The sequence below is a fragment of the Semicossyphus pulcher genome, unplaced genomic scaffold, assembly GCF_022749685.1.
Source record: "Semicossyphus pulcher isolate SPU_LCO1_2020_fin unplaced genomic scaffold, fSemPul1.0.p SCAF_1, whole genome shotgun sequence".
Taxonomy (NCBI): domain Eukaryota; kingdom Metazoa; phylum Chordata; class Actinopteri; order Labriformes; family Labridae; genus Semicossyphus; species Semicossyphus pulcher.
Window position 1 is genome coordinate 17,942,803 of NW_027211603.1, and position 16,778 is coordinate 17,959,580.

Below are 16,778 nucleotides of genomic sequence, written 5' to 3' on the forward strand. Positions count from 1 at the left end.
ATGAAGACGGCAGAGAAAGGGCCAGAGATGGCTACTCTTAAATTCACAAGCATCATTGTTTGTGCTGTTTTACTGGGACAAGGATCTCCTGAAAAGACAGGTGAGTGCACCACCAAAGCATAATGTTAAATACGATATTTGTACGTTTATTACTCCATGTGTTTATTACATGATACTGGCTCAAGCTGTCTCTACTGGGACTCTTTTAGGAGGAGGTAAAGATGACCAGAGAGATGCCATTCTTAAGGAGATTATATCAAAATGGAGCACAGGGAAAGGTTGGAGTCCTCAGAAAGCTCCTGAAGAAACAAACACAGACCAGTCTGTGCACCCTTGGGTGAAGAATATCATGGGGAGCCTAAAAACACTATTTCCCAGCAAGAAACTGCCCTCATTAAACAAGCCAATTGACAGGCATCGTCTCTCTGGCTTCCTCTACAACATCTCTCACTATCTTCAAGAGATGGGTGCTGAGCTGGAGGAGGCGCCCTCGGAGCCAGATGAAGAGCAGCTGTGGGAGAAAGTGCTGCATTTCTTTCTCCAGTCTGAAGGGAGTGCTGCCATGAACCAGTGGAACGGCCGGGTGCCACCCCGGCCCAGTGTCAGGATGCAGGACTGGTTTTTGTCCCTGCGGGGCAGCCCTCACTGGGACTGGCTGCTGGGGCTGCTGCAGAGTCTGATAACTCTCTCAGAGCGTCAGCCCCAAAGGCCACTCTTGACTTACTTATCTCAGAACTGGAGGACAGTGAGCGCTGTGTTGGAGGCTGTGCTTCAGGCTCTGGTCAGTGGGACCTACGGCCAGGCCAGTGCCGGCCTGCAGGGCTTCATCTGTGCTCTACAGGGCCGTAGTGACTGTGCCTTCAGTGTGAGCTGGCTTCAACAGCTGCTGCGTTTCCTAGAAACACGGAACTGGAAGCCTGTGGTCAGTTTACACCCGGCAGGAGAAGCTACTGAACACAGTAAGAGCTCAAGTGCATTTGGGCGATTAAAGCCCTTTAGCTTGCCCCCTGAGGCCATGAGGATGGATGGGTTTTCTGGAAATGCTTCTTTTGAAAACACGATGGCAGCAGAGGACGATCCAGACTCCATGCAAAGTTTCCTGCTGCAGGCATTATCACGGTCAGGTGGGGGAGAGCGAGGGGGGCACATGGCTCAGAAAAACCTAGCTCTGGTGCAGAGTTTGGATGGGCTGAGGAGGGGCCTCCTGCACAGGGTGGGTAGTTCTGTCTACGGTAACCTGAGGAAAAAAGTTTCACGAGTTACCATGGCGCTGCTTGATGATGTCAGCGGCCTGGTGGACGTGCCACAGCCCAACGCTCAGGGCCAGTGCTCAGTTGGTGAGTATGTGGGGCGGCTGGCCTCAGGTCATCCCTTGTATAATAAACAGGCATCGATTTGTCAGTTAGATGCTTTGATACATAAAATCTTATAAGACATTTACTCTATGATAAGGAGAGAGCGCCCTTCAATTATAGTTCACATGGAAGATGCTGCTGTATGTGGTTTGCTTCAGAGGATGATTCTAAGAGAAACAACATTATTACTAGTGTGCTGTCATATCAAACATGTTACAGGTAAATAGGTAAATCATGCATTTTTTGTATAGTATTTAAAGTAATTCATTAAGGAAACCCTTTGCTCAGAGCCTCAGTTTGGCCTTGGTTTCACCTGAAATAAACAAGAGAGACAGTGACAGTGACTGACACTGCTTTACAATCTCTATATTCATCCTGGCCAGTGAAAGCATCTGTTGTTAGCCCAGCTAATCTCTTTATCCTCTTATTGATGTCTGTAACATTATAACCTGGGCATTGTTAGTGGAGCTGAACTGTTACATCAGGCATAGTCATGTACTGCAGAAGCTTCCAGTAGTTTTTTCCACATTCACTCATTCACTTTGATTTCCAGTTAATATTTGCTGTTCATTTGTCTTTTTGAAGGAGACCTGAGGCAGCTGATCTTATGGTAAGATATTTTAGTCAGCCAACATATTTGACTGTAATTTGACAGCACACAGCTAGATTCTTATTGCTTACACTGTTCTGTCTGTGCAAACAAAGGGGGATAAGACATAATGTGACGTGGAACACTGAGGCTTTGGGTGTTGGGTCCCAGGGTCTCCCAAGCTCACTCTCGTTCCTGTCCTGCCCTTCCACTGAAGGAGATGAACAACAAACACCAGCCTACTCCTCTCCAAAAACAGCCCCCTCTTCACGAATGATCTCAAAACAAAAACATGAACTCTCCGCCGCACCTCGACGCTCCTGGCTCAACCAGCCGCCAACAGGGAGAACGAGAGAGGGCAACAACCAGCAGAAACACCTGGAGTTCTCCACCTCTATCGAAATCCTGGAGGCGGCGTGTAATGAATCCATCCCAGGCTTGACCGGAGTCTCCAACTTCACTGTGTTCCTATACTGTAAACTGTTTGACGGGGAGAGCGGGTCAGTTAATTCTTCAGTGGCCGAGATGGGGCTCGACCTGCACGCCACGTGCTCTGATGCAGCTTGGTACCTGTCGGCTGCTGAGGAGGACTTCCTTTGGGTTCATGTCTGCAGTGAGTTCTTTGCCAGTGAATTCAACAACACAGTGTGTGCCAACTCCTCTTTCTGGCTGCAGAGAGCACATCAGGTAATAGATCATTCTGTGAGAGAGCAGTCTTGGAGGTTTTTGCCAAATACCCATAGAAGAGTTGTTCCTGATAACAGTGTTATTATCTGCCTCTGATACTGCCAAGGGTTCTGAGGATTTGCTGTGCATATGTATTTCTGCATTGCTTTTTTAAATTGACGTGTCTCTCTGCTTCTTCTTAATTCTAACTTTAATATTTGCAGGCTGCACTGACAAAGGACTACACTTTCTTTAACCAGACAAGTATTGATGACCTGTGCGTGCAGCTGTCAGGTGAGGCGATAGGAAGCCCAGGGCTTGATGAGAATTGTCTGGCGCAGTTGGGCAGCAGGATGCTCAGTGCACAGGCCTTCAGACACTGCTTCCTGCCCAACAACTCTGTCCTGATCTCAGCTTTGTGTGGGGGAGAGTCCCCTGACTCTCAACAGTCCTTACCAGAGGGCAGCTGGGCCGCGGCATACTGCTCCAAAATACACAACTTCTCCCATGTTGACACTGTTGAGGACTCTTGTCAGTACAGGGATTGGCCTGTGCATCATTTCACCAACTCCTCCCTCCTGGAGCTCTGTGAGCAGACACAAGGATTGAGAGAGTACATTTGTTTAAACACCACACTCTACAATCAGCTGTTAAGATCGATGCCTCAGTTTGCTGATTTCTGTGCCGATCTGCAGGCAGAAGAGGAGGAAAGGAAGTGCTTCCTGCAGAGGTTTTTTGACATGCTCCCAGCACGGTATGAGTTTGACACATCTCAGCTCTGTGTGGACCCGGCTCCACTGCTGGTCGACGTCCTACACAAGCTGAGTGTGTGTGAGGTCCAGGGAGGGGAGCGTGAAGGCTTCTTAGTGGCCCTGGGGTATGTGTTTCGAGTCCTGGACTTCATGGTGGGTCTCTCTTCGGGTCTGGATGAGGGGGAAAGAGAGGCGAGACAAGGTTTGGGTCAGGCCATCCTCCTCTCCAGTCTTCTTGACAACACATCCTGGGCAGCACTGCAGCCAGAAGCCTCCACGAGTGTCCTTCGCACTGTCGGGGTTTTCCTTCGCAGAGAGCAGAACGCCACTCTGAAAGAGGACCTGCTGAGCTGCTTCAGTGTAAGATTGCTGACTGACACACACACACACACACACACACACAGAGTAAAAATATGTATAACTTCTTCTGCTGTTTCATCAGCCTGTCTTGTGGGACCTCATCCAGCGAGACGACAACTCATCTGCTCTCAGGGTTCTGCTGCAGGTATTGGCCTGTGCAGCTACATCATCACATTTAAACTTTCATACTGAACTTTATATTAAGTTCAATCACTTTATCTCACCAGGAATATCTCCAGATGCCGAGAGACAGCATTCGCACCCTTGTGATGTCTGCTGAGAAAGATGCTGTTAAGAGATTTCTCTCCCATATGCACCAAAGTTGGGACCAGTTACAAGTTGAAACCGGCCAGGTTTGTTCTGAAGCTCCTAACAGATACCAAATGTACACTTTGGGATACTTGTTATAAAGCTTATTGTGCAGATAAAAGTCCTCATCCGCAACAATGTATAATTATTTTACTTCAGTTTTGTACTCTCGTCTGCTGTATCTATTTTATTTGAATAAACATTTATACACAGTTAAAGAGGGCCAAACTGAACGCACATCAGTTTCTGTCTTTGTCCTTTGTTTTCTCTGCCAGGCCTCTCAAAAAGAGCTGCAGGCCATGGAAACAATGACTGCTGCTTTCATCCACAAGTTCCCCCGAGTGACCCCAGAGTTGTTTGTGGACCTGTCTCAGTTCATTCCCTTCATGTCTGTGTCAGACATCATGAGCTTCCCAGCCTCCCTGATCGTCAACGACACTGTGTGAGTGTGACTGACACAAGAAGCAATTGCATTTAGTTTGATATATCCTTATGTCCAGATGCTAACAGCTTCTTTGTTTGTCTTCAGGCTGACAGCCATTCGTGACCACAGCTCGGGGATGAAGTCCCTGCAGAAAAAGGCCTTTGTAAAAAGACTCCTGCAGTCTAGTGTGGTGGGTGATGTCCCTACATGGCCACCATACTTCCTTACTTCCATCCTCCCACTACTGCCTTACCTCCCGGTCAGTCATTTTCAGCAACTGACCTCACAACAGGTTAGAGAGCGTTTCGCTAATTTGAGAGTTTTTACATAACTGCAGTATCTCTTTGACAAATGTTAGACTTGTTCTGGTGCTTAGCTAGTGTACGGGTCAATAAGGGCTTATCGATTTAACAGTGATAATAAGTTAGATAAAAACAGTTATTATTGGTAATGATAATTTCATTACAATTCAGATGGTTATATTAGTCTAAAATGCATATTTTAGTAATGTTAAAGGCGTTTCTACGCTTCATGCTTCTTGATTTAGGTTCTTACATGTGTACAGATGACATGATAAAGGGAAAATACAAACAAATGAGTGTAAAAAATATGTTAATAATTTGCTGAAACCTTCTGCAACAGATCTCAGCTGACACCCTTAGAAAAAAAAGTGTCCTAATCCTAAATCGTGAATTTACCAAGATACTTGCATGTGTGTCGCATATCTGTGCAGAGTTGGTCAATGTTGCTTCTACTGTTTTTGTCTGTTGTCTCCTGTAGCTTACTCCTCTGGTAGAGTTATTAGTCAACGGCAGCCTGGATGGCGTAAGGGGCCGCCATGTGCTCCGGACCCTCTTCAGCAAGAAGAAGAATCTAACCAGTGATAGCATACTGAGGTTGGAACTTCAATCTTACTGTTTATGTTGAGTTTCATTCCTGCACTCAGCTGAATTGTGTTTGGCCATGCTGCTAAAGAGCACTAAAAAGTTTACATAGGTGTTGTACCTGTTGTACAAGATATTGCTGACTAGTATCAGGTCATAATTTTCTTTTAAGGTATTTCAGAATTAGCTTTATTGGCAAGGTATGTGTGCGCATACAAGAATCCGGTTTAGCATTGCTCTCCATGCACATACATAGAAATAGACAACAAGAGAAAACAACAATAAAATAGAACAACAATAACATTTGTATACAGAGAGACAGTAGTGCAATGGTAAAGGGTGCAAAGAATTTCTAAATAAATATGATAAAATAGGTTATTATGTAGTTGGGTTCATAAGTTGGTTTATTTTATGTGGTGTTTTTATACAATCTGCTTAACAATACAGACAAACTCCCAAAATGATCTATGAAAGAAAAGTGACGGACATTGTCTTTTTGCAGGTTAGGAGTCCTTGTATGTTACCTGGATCCAGAGGACCTGGGTTCATTTCTTCAGGACTCATACGTGTCCTCGGCTCTCTGGCAGCAGCTCGCTCAGTGCATGTCCAAGGGCTTCATCAGTCCCACCGGCAGGGTAAGCAGCACAGGCTCTCAGAAAATCTTCATCTTGTTATTGTTCCGAACAAAGTCTAACCAGCTCTGTCGTGTTTGTTTCACGGTCAGCTGTCCTCTTGGTTCGTACAAGCTGTTCAGAACCTGAACGTCAGCAGGTTGACTCTTCCGGAGCTGACGGCACTCAGCGGTCTGTTACCTCAGTTAGGGGCTTCTTCTTTGCTGTCACTACCCTCACAACAACTCCTGGATATCGTCTCACAACCAGGATTACACAGATATCCCCCAGCACAGGTCAGCGGGAATGTGTTTCAGATCTTGGACAAAGTTTTTAAATGTGCTCCAGCATTTAATAGCGGTGCTCTTGTTGCTTTTGTCTCTTCTCTGACAAAGGTTTCAAGTTTAGCCCTAAATGGAAAAAGGCCATCATAATACAGAAGTTAGACTTGATTCTAATATGTCCTAGATGGGTTTTTGTCACAACTGTGCATCTACTAATAATTAGCTACTAAATTTCTAGGGAAAAAAGAGGATAATTATTGCTATTTTTTAATGCAACCCCTGTTAACTTTTTGTCAATACTTTTTAGGCTTTTCAAATGTTATCCAAGATCTCCAAGGACATCCCTGTAAGTAGACATTTTTAAATGATTATTATTGGATTTCAGCCATCTGCTCTTTCATCACTGTGTTTCTCTTTTACTGCCAGCTCACCATGGAGAAACTTTGCAGGTTAAAGCCGCTACTCTGTGGTTTCTCCCCTGCTGTGCTCAGAGACCTCACGTGGGCTGAGATCAGTGAAGCTGCTTACTGCCAGTGTTGGAGAGCGCTGCTAACTGAGCTTAAGCCTGGCCACAGAGCCATGCTATACAATGCAGTGCAGGAGGTGACGGTGCTATTATCTGTCCTCGGTTCTTAAATGTGTATCACACCTTTTAATGTGCTGTGCAATTAAATCATTTCTACTGTCATAGATTGTGTTTGAAGTCTAAGTCTTACTGTAAAATAACTAATTAAGTAAAAACAAAACTTGTAGCCGGGGAAACTTTAATCTAATCTGTTACTCAGGTTCCCAGAAAGTGTTCATTTGATCCACTTGTGTAAAACCTGCTTTGTGTTTTCTAAAGAGCCTTTAAAGGCTTTAAGTTTTAAATTTACAGTGTTTGTTGTTGTTTTTTCAACAGGCTCTACAGAGAGAGAACATCACTCAGCAGGTAAACTGTTTATCACCATTTGTCCCGCTGAGGAAGCTAAAGGAAACCGTAGACGGAGAAACAGTCCTGAGTGATATCAGCTTGTACCGAGACGAACTCTGGTCCCCACAACAGGTGCATATTTTACTTCCATCCACCTTTTGTGTGCGGTTAGACGTTGCATTGATGTTTGAACAATAGGTCTGCAGTTCTCTGACTCAAGAAGAAAATGTTACCAGCTTTAGTGCCATTAATCTGTAACTCATTGGACATGCTTCAGATGAGCCTTTCAGGATATTAATACTCCAAACGCATCAGCCACCATCAGGCTAATTAGTTTGGATGTAGTACAATGGTGTGGAGGAGTGTAGCATAAATTAATAATGGCTACCTTAAAGGGATTTTGTCACAGCCAAGAGTGTATTTCAGCCCCTGATCTCGCCCTTACAAGACCTCAGTAAATCAATAACAATTGCCCTTTTCAGTTAGAAGCTGCAGTAAAATATAATTTGGCACTGAATATCAACCCATATATATTGTATTTAAATAACCATAAAGTTAAATGTCATAATATCCTGTAGTCCCCATAATTTGATTGATTTAAAATATATAAAAATCCTTTTATAGATGGTAGTTACTGAAGAATTAAACTCATTGTTTCTAATATCAATTACAGTTGTCAGAGTAATTTGGGGTTTCACCTGAAACTGATCCCACTGCACACATGCACTTAGTATTTCTAATTTGGAAAAGTCACATCAGTGATATGCAATCAGGATTGCACGTCAGTATGTCGTCACTGCTTAGTTTGAGTTGAACTGCTTAAGGTTTGTGTGATCCCTTAAACTTCAATGTTCATTACACTCACTGCAATAGGAAAGGGTTGGATGGAAAAGAACAATTAATACAGTTGATATTGACTAGATAGTTTTCCAAATGGAACAGGGTTAATCCTCTATGAAACATGAATGTTTTGGCCTAATGATGGCATTGAAGGGAAGTTGATGGGATCGTCAATAACATGGTTGTGAACAACAGGATCTATTTTCAGTTAACCGTGAATATCCAGGATGGCACCCATCTGGAAAATCAGCTTCCAGAGCCTTTTGACTGGTCACTTTGGACAAGTCTCGCTCTGGACCAAAGTGTCGGACTGAACATCCTTAAAGTGATATTTCACTTCAAGCATCAAACACTATAGAGTTGTTAGCAATCATTATAACTTGAAGTTATCCCAATAGTGAAGAGTTATAACAGGCAATGACCACCAAAACACAACACACAGAAACATCTAAAGAAAACTGCTCATTTGTATGCTCACTCTAACTAACTCTCTTGCCACAACAAATGTTGTCAACAAGCACAGGCTTGTTTATGCATGTTGGTCTAAGTAATGCTTGAGTGGAGGCCTACCTCATGTTCTTTAGCTCCCACCACTAGGGACAAAAAGTATTAACCAACAACACTTAAAAATGACCATAACAATGTTTTGCCAGCTTTATAGGGAACTGTTTGTTTCATCACTTTTCAGGACAGCATGTAAATCATCTCACAATTAGATTAAGTTTGAATGGGTTGTCGTAAAAGGGCTGAAGATGTTGGTGCTGTTGGTCTTTTCTTGTAACAACAATTTAACTTACCTTTAGTGATTAAAATGCTCGTCATTATGAGGTAAACCTTTGACACTGTTTCTGTCTGGACAGGCTCAGCTTTTGTTTAAAAAGGTCCAAGGAATTAAAACCATTTCCAGTAATATGGTGAGGTAAGTTTTTCTCCAGAACATTCTCAACTATGATTTTACTTAGAATTTTAGTAAGTAATACGTTGTTGGCTTAAGAAATAAGAGATCCAATATCACAAACTCGCTCAATAAACAAAGAATGACCTTTTTTTCACACTTAGGGATCTGGGTCATGTTGCCAGGGGAATGAGTTGTGACTTTTTAAGGCTTTGGAGCAACGATACAGACACAGACTTTGCAGAGCTGCTTCAGTTTGTTACTGAGCTGCCTGGATCCATGAGACACGCTCTGGTGAGGAATCCTTCAGCTCTCCTAAAACTCTAAATCACTGTAACTGATATGCAGCAGTCATTCATTTTTTTGTCGGCGTTATGTGTCTGGAACAAACAACAACAGTGTTGAATTCTAACAAGTTCAGATGTGTTTTGGCTGTGTTACCAGCGGAAATGTATCGTAGACGAGCTGAGGAAACATCCTGAACTCGACCTCAGTGCTCTGAGCTCGGGGTTCGCTGCAACATTACCGTAAAGTATCTCCTTATTAAGCTCATATTTTGCTCTTTCCATACATATTTGACAGTTAATCTAAAAATGACTCCATTGACACCTCTGCTCTGTTCTTTTTCAGGGTGACAATGATAGAGAACATATCTAATGTATCCTTCAGAGCCATCCTCAATCACATTCAGGCACACTTTGCTGAATTCCTCAGACTGCCGCATTACAAGCAGACGAGTTTAGCAGAGAAAGCCGTCTCTGAGCTGGTAAAGCACCAACATGAACTATACAAATATTTACTGCATATCATTATTCGATTGCAGGGCTTGACGCATTGCCTCTTGTTCAGGTAGAAGTGTGTGACCTTATAAAACAGAAATCCTGAATTAACCTCAGATTATTAAACCAGAACAATGAGCTGTTAGAGCACACTGAAGCAAGAGATGCTATTTCTGGTTAGACTAAATCAGGGTTTGCGTCAGTGATAGTGAGTCATGTATTTGGTTTGTATTAACATTTTAATAGGACTGAAAGAGCAAACTTCTTTGCTTCATGCTTCTCAAACACAACACACAAAAGAGAGATCTGAAAAATGCAGTACATAACCTGCCTCATCCCCTCAACAGCTGTTCACAAAAGTGAAGTCATAACAGTGTGAAATCCCCGTAATCCTGGGTCACTGACTGTGTGGTGGTCTGCTGGGCTCTTCTCAGGCTGAAGAGGAGATTGATGGCACCACTCTGGACCTGCTGGGGCCTTTACTGCCTTTCTTGGACCGAGACAGTTTGGCTCTGGTGGACAGAGGAGCTCTGGCCCTGCGGCTGGAGGAGATGAGAGGTTTCTGTCTTCCTAAAGAGGCCCTGAGAGATATCAGTGCCCTGCTTACTCAGAAAGACCTGCTCGGGTAAATAAACACATCTGCTGGGGATAACGTGACATGTGCTGGTTATGACACCTGGGTCATAATATGCCAAGAGATTAGTTTTCAAAGATGATTAATAGAGGTTCTCACATACGAGCAAAATTGGCAGGAAATTTAAAAAACCATGTAAAAAGTTGTCTTTTAAATACATTTATTTATTTGAAGAATTACAAATGAATTAACTAAATTAGAATGTGGTAAACACAATTTCTTAGGAAATATAGAAAAAATAAAAGATTATTTCTGCAGTGTTCTTGTAATATTTGTAATATTTGCTATGTTCACTGTCTAAGTACAGCGCAGGCTCAATTGAATGTGTTTCCTTCTGTAGGTATTTGATTGTAACCAAAATGGATGCAATTAAATTGGAATCTAATGATCCAATGGTATCCAAGTGTTACAGTACATAAAGAGGAGTAAAGGAAACAGTTGTTGAGCCATTAGGCTATCTATCACATGGCTAGAAATTCACATATAAGAGAATATATAGTTTAGTGATTTCTACATTTTTATTCCCATCCAGAGATAAAAGTAAAACTAAATTGATCAAGAAGAATAGTTAGTATTAAAGACCCCCTCCAATGAAAATCAAGTGTTTAACCTTGTAAACATCTCCATGTGGTGTTCTTCATGTGCTACAAGACATATCAGGGACAACATGAGCAGTCATCTCCATGGCTGGGCCTGTCTGCTTTTAAACTGCAGTGTACCAGGGACAGGCTGAACAACACGTTTTCAGATTGGCAGGTTTGAGACGTCACAAACCTAAGGAGCCAATCCCACTAATGGACGGGGTGACGCTATGCATATCATTATGTGCAACCTATGGCAACCACTTCAGTGATGCACGAGCCAGCTATAACCGTCATCGTAATTTTTGCAAACTCACTACTAACTATTAACGTTAACGTTACTACTACTAATAACTACATTTCAAGCTAGCTAAGTTTCAACAAGTTGCCTCTAAACGGTGGCAGAGACGTGTTTTGTTTTCGGTTGTAATTTTATGAGAGGATAAATGTTGTACATAGTGAGCGGGGCCTATGCAGATTCAGATTTAATGAGGGAGAAGGAGGAGATGTCTTGGGAGGATTTTTACAAGGTAATTAAAGGTATGTTGCAGAAAAAAACATATCAGGCAAAATGTATTATTTCTTTAAGTCTTAATTAAAGAAAATGCATTGGGAAAGTGTGCTTAGACATGGATTTCATAAAACACCAGTAATGGTAAAATGTGTACTTTTTGTCAGGGAGCCATCCAAATGGCAAGTTGAGGATGTTGAGCATTTGGGCAGGCTGGTGTTTTCTCTCTCAATGAAGCAGATTAACTCCATCCCACTGGTGAGCTTCTACAAGCAAATATTTAAATATGCAAATAATACATTTCATTGCATTCATTGTTTTTATATATATATATCCTGACATGCATGAATATATAACATGTGTTTCCCCTGCACAGACAGTGTTGAACAAAGACACAGTGGAGCAGGTTCTGTTGGGACAAAGCCGCTGGGAGGACAGCCTGGTCGGTGGAGTCTGTGTTACTCAGTGTATGGACAAGTATCGTCACAGAAGGCAGACTCAGAGTCTCATTCGAGGGATTGTCAAAGCACGGAGCCGGAGAGCCAAAGGTTTAGTGCTGCTCCTACACTGTGTCAAATATATTTTATCTATAGGAAAAAACTGCCAGTGTATTATTAGTGCACCGCTCGGCTTGTGACCTACACAGTAGATAAGTCTCGGTGTGATTTGTTGCTTTGTGTACAATTTTGCAATCACTGGCCTCTGTTCAAGCAGTGCCAGTTCCAAGCTGTGCAGACATCAGGGGGACGTTTCCTTCTGCTTGGACTTCCACTCAGCTCAGCCGCATGTCACAGGAGGATATTAAACAGTGTGTCGAGGTCTTTGCTCAAGATGCTTCATTGAGCTCTGAGCAGCGCCGAGCACTGTGGATGAAAGTCAGGCAGGTTGGTAAATCTCTGCTGTAAAACACCACAGGAAGTTTCGTCTCAGATACTCATTTGTTCTTTTGCAGTAAGAATACAGAGTCCCCCTCCATTAGATAATGTGCAGACTATTTGAACGTGTGGTATATAAGTTAAAAAATAGAACATAAGAACAATGAACAGACAGGATCCTGGCTAAACCAGGTGCTGTGTATTAATACAGATTGAATCTGTGGTTGAAACATGTTATGGTTGTTCATTCAATCCAGTTCTTCAGTCCAGTGAAGGAGCTGAGAGCAGATCAGGTGCTGGCTCTGGGCTCAGTGGTGACTGAGATGGGAGAAAGAGAACTCCAAGACACCAATTTCACCGATCTGGGTGTGGTGGCACATCTGGGGACGCTGACAGACTGGAGCCCTAAAAAGGTGAACTTTATTGACTTGATCATACTGAGTACTTTACAACTCCATCAGTTTGTTTAATGTTTCTATTTGTCTTTCAGATGAGAGCAGTGATTTTAGGTGTGATGAGGAAACGCAAACTGAAAGTCGAGCAGTTAACAGCTGTTGATCTTGCAACATTTGGCCATCTGATTTGTGGCCTGTATCCCTCAGAGATCAAAAGACTGAGCCCCTACAACCTCAGGTCAGTCAAATCCCCTCTGTGTATTTATCCAGCTACCTGCAGCAGAACAACACTTAACAATAGCAGTAACAGATTAAAAAAAAAAGGCTCAAATTAGCTATTTGATAAGACAGTTTTCAAAGCAACATGTGAACGAACATATGGTGGTGCAAACACTGCAAATTAATCAAATATGAATGAATTACTATGTTTATAAATACAGGTTGATTAAATAAGAAAGCTAAACATTAGCAGTGATGGACATTTAAGGTCCAAAGTATGACAAATACTGCCAATTTGTATACAAGCCAGTAAGCAGTAATAATATGTAATCTACATAGCAGTAATTAGCAACAGTAAAATAGTCATTGATCCTCCAGTGCTGTAACAGAATTGCTTTCTTGTGGAGTAATTAAATGATTCCACACACACCTTCTAACAGATGTTAACTAACAGGAGGCCGGCACTTAGCCGTACAAACCTCATGAAAACATTTTGCACACCCTCAGAGGAGGATAAAGTCCTGAATCCTTCTCCTCAATCTGCAGTATGGCTGTGCTGTTCCTGCGGGAGATGTACCTCCCATGCACAGAACAGCAGATGGAGGTGTTGACAAGCCGTTTGTCCAGACCTGAGGCCTTTGGTCCAGTCAGTGCTTGGGGACCAGAAGTTTTCACTGAAATTGGGACGTTGGCAGGTACAGTAGGACATGGCATCCCAGGGGGTATAAACTTTTCTGTGATCAACTTTTTTCCAAATTGTTTTTGCACAAAGGGAGGAGGGAGGTGACAGCTTTTGGATGGATAGTTACAATTGAATACATCCCTGGGGGTTTGGAAGTTTAGGAAAACTTTTCCTGTGATTTGATAGAGAAAGATTAATTATCTGACAACAGTGTTTGTGTCTCTGTCCAGTGGGCCTAGAGGACATAGTGCTGTCAGCTCTGGTACAAGAACAAGTGGAGGGAATCACCCCTGAAGCCATTGCCCTGATGTCAAAGAAAAAGATGGCAGTGAGTTTCACCCAAAGATTTTAAGGGTCATTTATTCAGGCTGAACTACAGAGCAGAGTTTGGCTGCAGTATAGATGCACATCAATACATTGCAGCAATATCAGTAATGGGTGATTTTGAGATTTCTTCTTTTACTTCTTAAAACATAATATAATTTCATAAGGAAACATTAGGCTCCTTTTTTCTATGTTTTCTCAGGAAGAAAGGAGATTTAGATAATAAATCAATGTTGGCAAAATTCCATTGAGCTGCTTTAATTTCAGGCTCTTGGTATTGTACTGCATGCTGGCTCACTCCCACACTGTCATGACATACAGGGACACTTGAATAAAGCCATCATTTATACAATTAGTAACTCTTGTGATTTCCCTACTATTACAACTATTAAATGACCAGATATTCTAGTTCCTTTTGTTAAATCATAAAATTAACTATCTAGCTTCCATATCATTACGCATCTCAGAGTGTCGCAGAATAGGCAGACAGGACATCATTTTGTGAAGAATTAGACTTTATGTTGAAAAATGGACGTTGTTAGCTAGTTTAACAATGTATCTTAGCTCTGTTCACCTATAAGTTGATCATTTTATTGGTTGTTTCTGGTTCATCCTTATATTAGCAGACTTCATATTATGTTTTAAACAAAGATATATGATTGGATTTTGAAGTAAGAATACAAAATATACGTATATATATATTTTTAGCATATATTGTTAAAGCACTGAAATTAATTCTGATTACTCTATATGAGCTACAAAAGCAAACCAGACCATCAGAGACAAAATTGATCATTTCTATATAATTATTCTTAATGCCTGAAAGGCTATAAGGCGCTGCAGATAGGGTCAATTTCACATGTTATTGATCCACTTATAAGGATGTCCCACCTGAAAATCAATTGGGTTTCAATTGTACACTATATATGAATATTTCCCCGTGTTTCACTTTTCAGTAAGAAAGCCTCTTTATTTGGCACTACTTTGTGTGGACCGCAACACATTCGTGTTACAACGCCTGCAGCATGCGGTGTCGGATCAGCTGTTTGTGTCAGCGGTCTGTAGAAGAGACAACAAACTGAAGACAATACAATGTTATGGAAACGACAAAATGCCGTTCACGGTGGGGACCAGAGGATATTGTTTTCCTCAAGTTGTGAAGTGTTTTGAGTGTTAATGGTGTTAGATAGTGCTCCGCTAAACACTCCAGGCGCAACACTGAGACAATTATACGCCTGCACCGATCATTTTTCTGAAGAGGTTTATACAAAACCAACGCCGAATGATCCAGCTGGACTCTATAAGTGGATGAATAACGTGTGAAATTGACCCTATCTGCAGCGGCATATAGCCTGGCTTCCGTGCCGGCACTCCGGCCGGTTTCTCTGGCCGGTTTCTAGCACTGGGGCCGTGCTCACCGGCGTCCACTGTTGGGGACAGTTAGTGCTTTGTCCACAGGGGTCGCCAAAATCAACACAAACCAAAAGTTCCTCACATGAGCTTTAAATAGGCGTTAAATAGGTGCACAATATGATGGGTAAAGGGTTAAAAAAGCGTTTTTTATTTCATCTTGAAACTGGCCTATTTGGAAGATAATCAGTGAATGATTAAAAGAGACAACCTTAATTTATATAAAAGTAGAAAAATGGGACTGTTATAGCTCAGATAACTGTCTCAAACAAACATTATAAACAGTTGGGCAAGCCGCCTATGCCATCAAATAAAATCATCGTAAATAAAGTGAATATAGGAAAACACAAGAACACATATACAGTGAGGAGAAAGATCTGCAGTAATGGACATGTAAAATATAGGTTTTGATTGGAAGATGGATATGGATAGTTTACCCAGCGTTGTACATGTAGTGTGTGTTTTTCCTGTTCATTTGCTCACAACTTTCAAAATGTGTCAAAAGGGGAGACAAAAGGATTTTATCTTTTCACACAGACTGCCTCCTTTCAAAGTTTCCTGCAGAGTAAGTTAGTATTTGTGCTGGGTGTGTGTCTGACAGGTGGTGTTCAGTGCAGTTCAGCTGTCGTGGCTGAGCGCAGAGCAGGCGTGGGCCGTCACCGAGGAGCAGTGGGCAGAGCTGGACAATGAGCAGAGACACGCAGTCGGACTAGCTCGATACGAAGGAGACGTTCTGCTGGAGCTGAGAGGTGTGTCTTTAAAGAATGAGGGTGATAAAATGTCCTTTTTATAACCTCCTTCATAATGAGTCTGTCATACTTATTTGAATTTACTAAGCGAAAATGGTTTGTGAGGACATATACTTTAATCGTGGTTACACTTGTTTCCTCTAACCAGTTTGATTTTTATGTTGTGTTTATAAGGTGGTAATTAATTCTCTGTTTGTCTGCTTCCACAGGAAGAAATTCAGCTCCAGCAGGCCTGAACACAGACAGCTTCCCTTTACACTCACTGGCGCTGTGCCTCTTATTATGGAAGCTAATTTAAAATGCTGGAAATAATTGAATTTGTTCCTTGACCTCCCTTCGTATCATCACATTTGTACTTTAAATAAATATTTTGGACTGTTCCATTGCCTTCTTGTGTCAGCCCTTTAATTTACATTGCTCTTGATTGTGCTCTGCTGTGCATGTTTCACTTTTATGTGGGCTATCAGCCTGAAAATATGTAGATACGTGTTTGTAGCTACTATACCATGTATAATCTGCTGGTTGAGTCCCTGGTGAGTCTCTGATGTCTTTCGAGGGCAGGAAACTTGCTGCATGTTTCTAATTAAATTAAATTAAATTAACTGGGTTCAATGAAATTATGTCAAACTATAACAAAGAACACAATAATTATTATTCAAGGAGAGAAATAGATCAGTAGTTGTTCTGGAAAAATAATGAAGCAACAATGCAAAGGCCGCATTTTGCTTAGAGGGTAC

At 42.0% G+C, this 16,778-nt stretch overlaps 1 protein-coding gene across 1 annotated transcript; it reads left to right on the forward strand.

Annotated features, from left to right (window-relative positions):
• On the forward strand, window positions 1-16,375 carry LOC138592859 (stereocilin). The gene is made up of 29 exons (XM_069663749.1): window positions 1-100; window positions 210-1,337; window positions 1,941-1,965; window positions 2,061-2,631; window positions 2,835-3,722; window positions 3,805-3,867; window positions 3,950-4,075; window positions 4,307-4,473; window positions 4,561-4,747; window positions 5,236-5,351; window positions 5,842-5,974; window positions 6,064-6,246; window positions 6,542-6,580; window positions 6,661-6,837; window positions 7,136-7,279; window positions 8,848-8,906; window positions 9,047-9,176; window positions 9,327-9,409; window positions 9,513-9,644; window positions 10,080-10,286; window positions 11,555-11,645; window positions 11,764-11,935; window positions 12,102-12,271; window positions 12,520-12,675; window positions 12,753-12,895; window positions 13,423-13,571; window positions 13,789-13,886; window positions 15,894-16,041; window positions 16,251-16,375. The coding sequence occupies exons 1-29, from the start codon at window positions 1-3 to the stop codon at window positions 16,337-16,339; spliced, it is 5,874 nt and encodes a 1,957-aa protein (XP_069519850.1). The 3' UTR covers window positions 16,340-16,375.
• The last annotated feature ends 403 nt before the right edge of the window (window positions 16,376-16,778 follow it).

Excerpts from the sequence above, each read along its gene's own strand:
- LOC138592859 (XM_069663749.1), top strand. The coding sequence starts at position 1 with ATGAAGACGGCAGAGAAAGGGCCAGAGATGGCTACTCTTAAATTCACA. Across the intron at positions 4,474-4,560 it reads CTGATCGTCAACGACACTGT|GCTGACAGCCATTCGTGACC; the intron begins GTGAGTGTGACT and ends GTTTGTCTTCAG. Across the intron at positions 13,887-15,893 it reads TGTCAAAGAAAAAGATGGCA|GTGGTGTTCAGTGCAGTTCA; the intron begins GTGAGTTTCACC and ends TGTGTCTGACAG.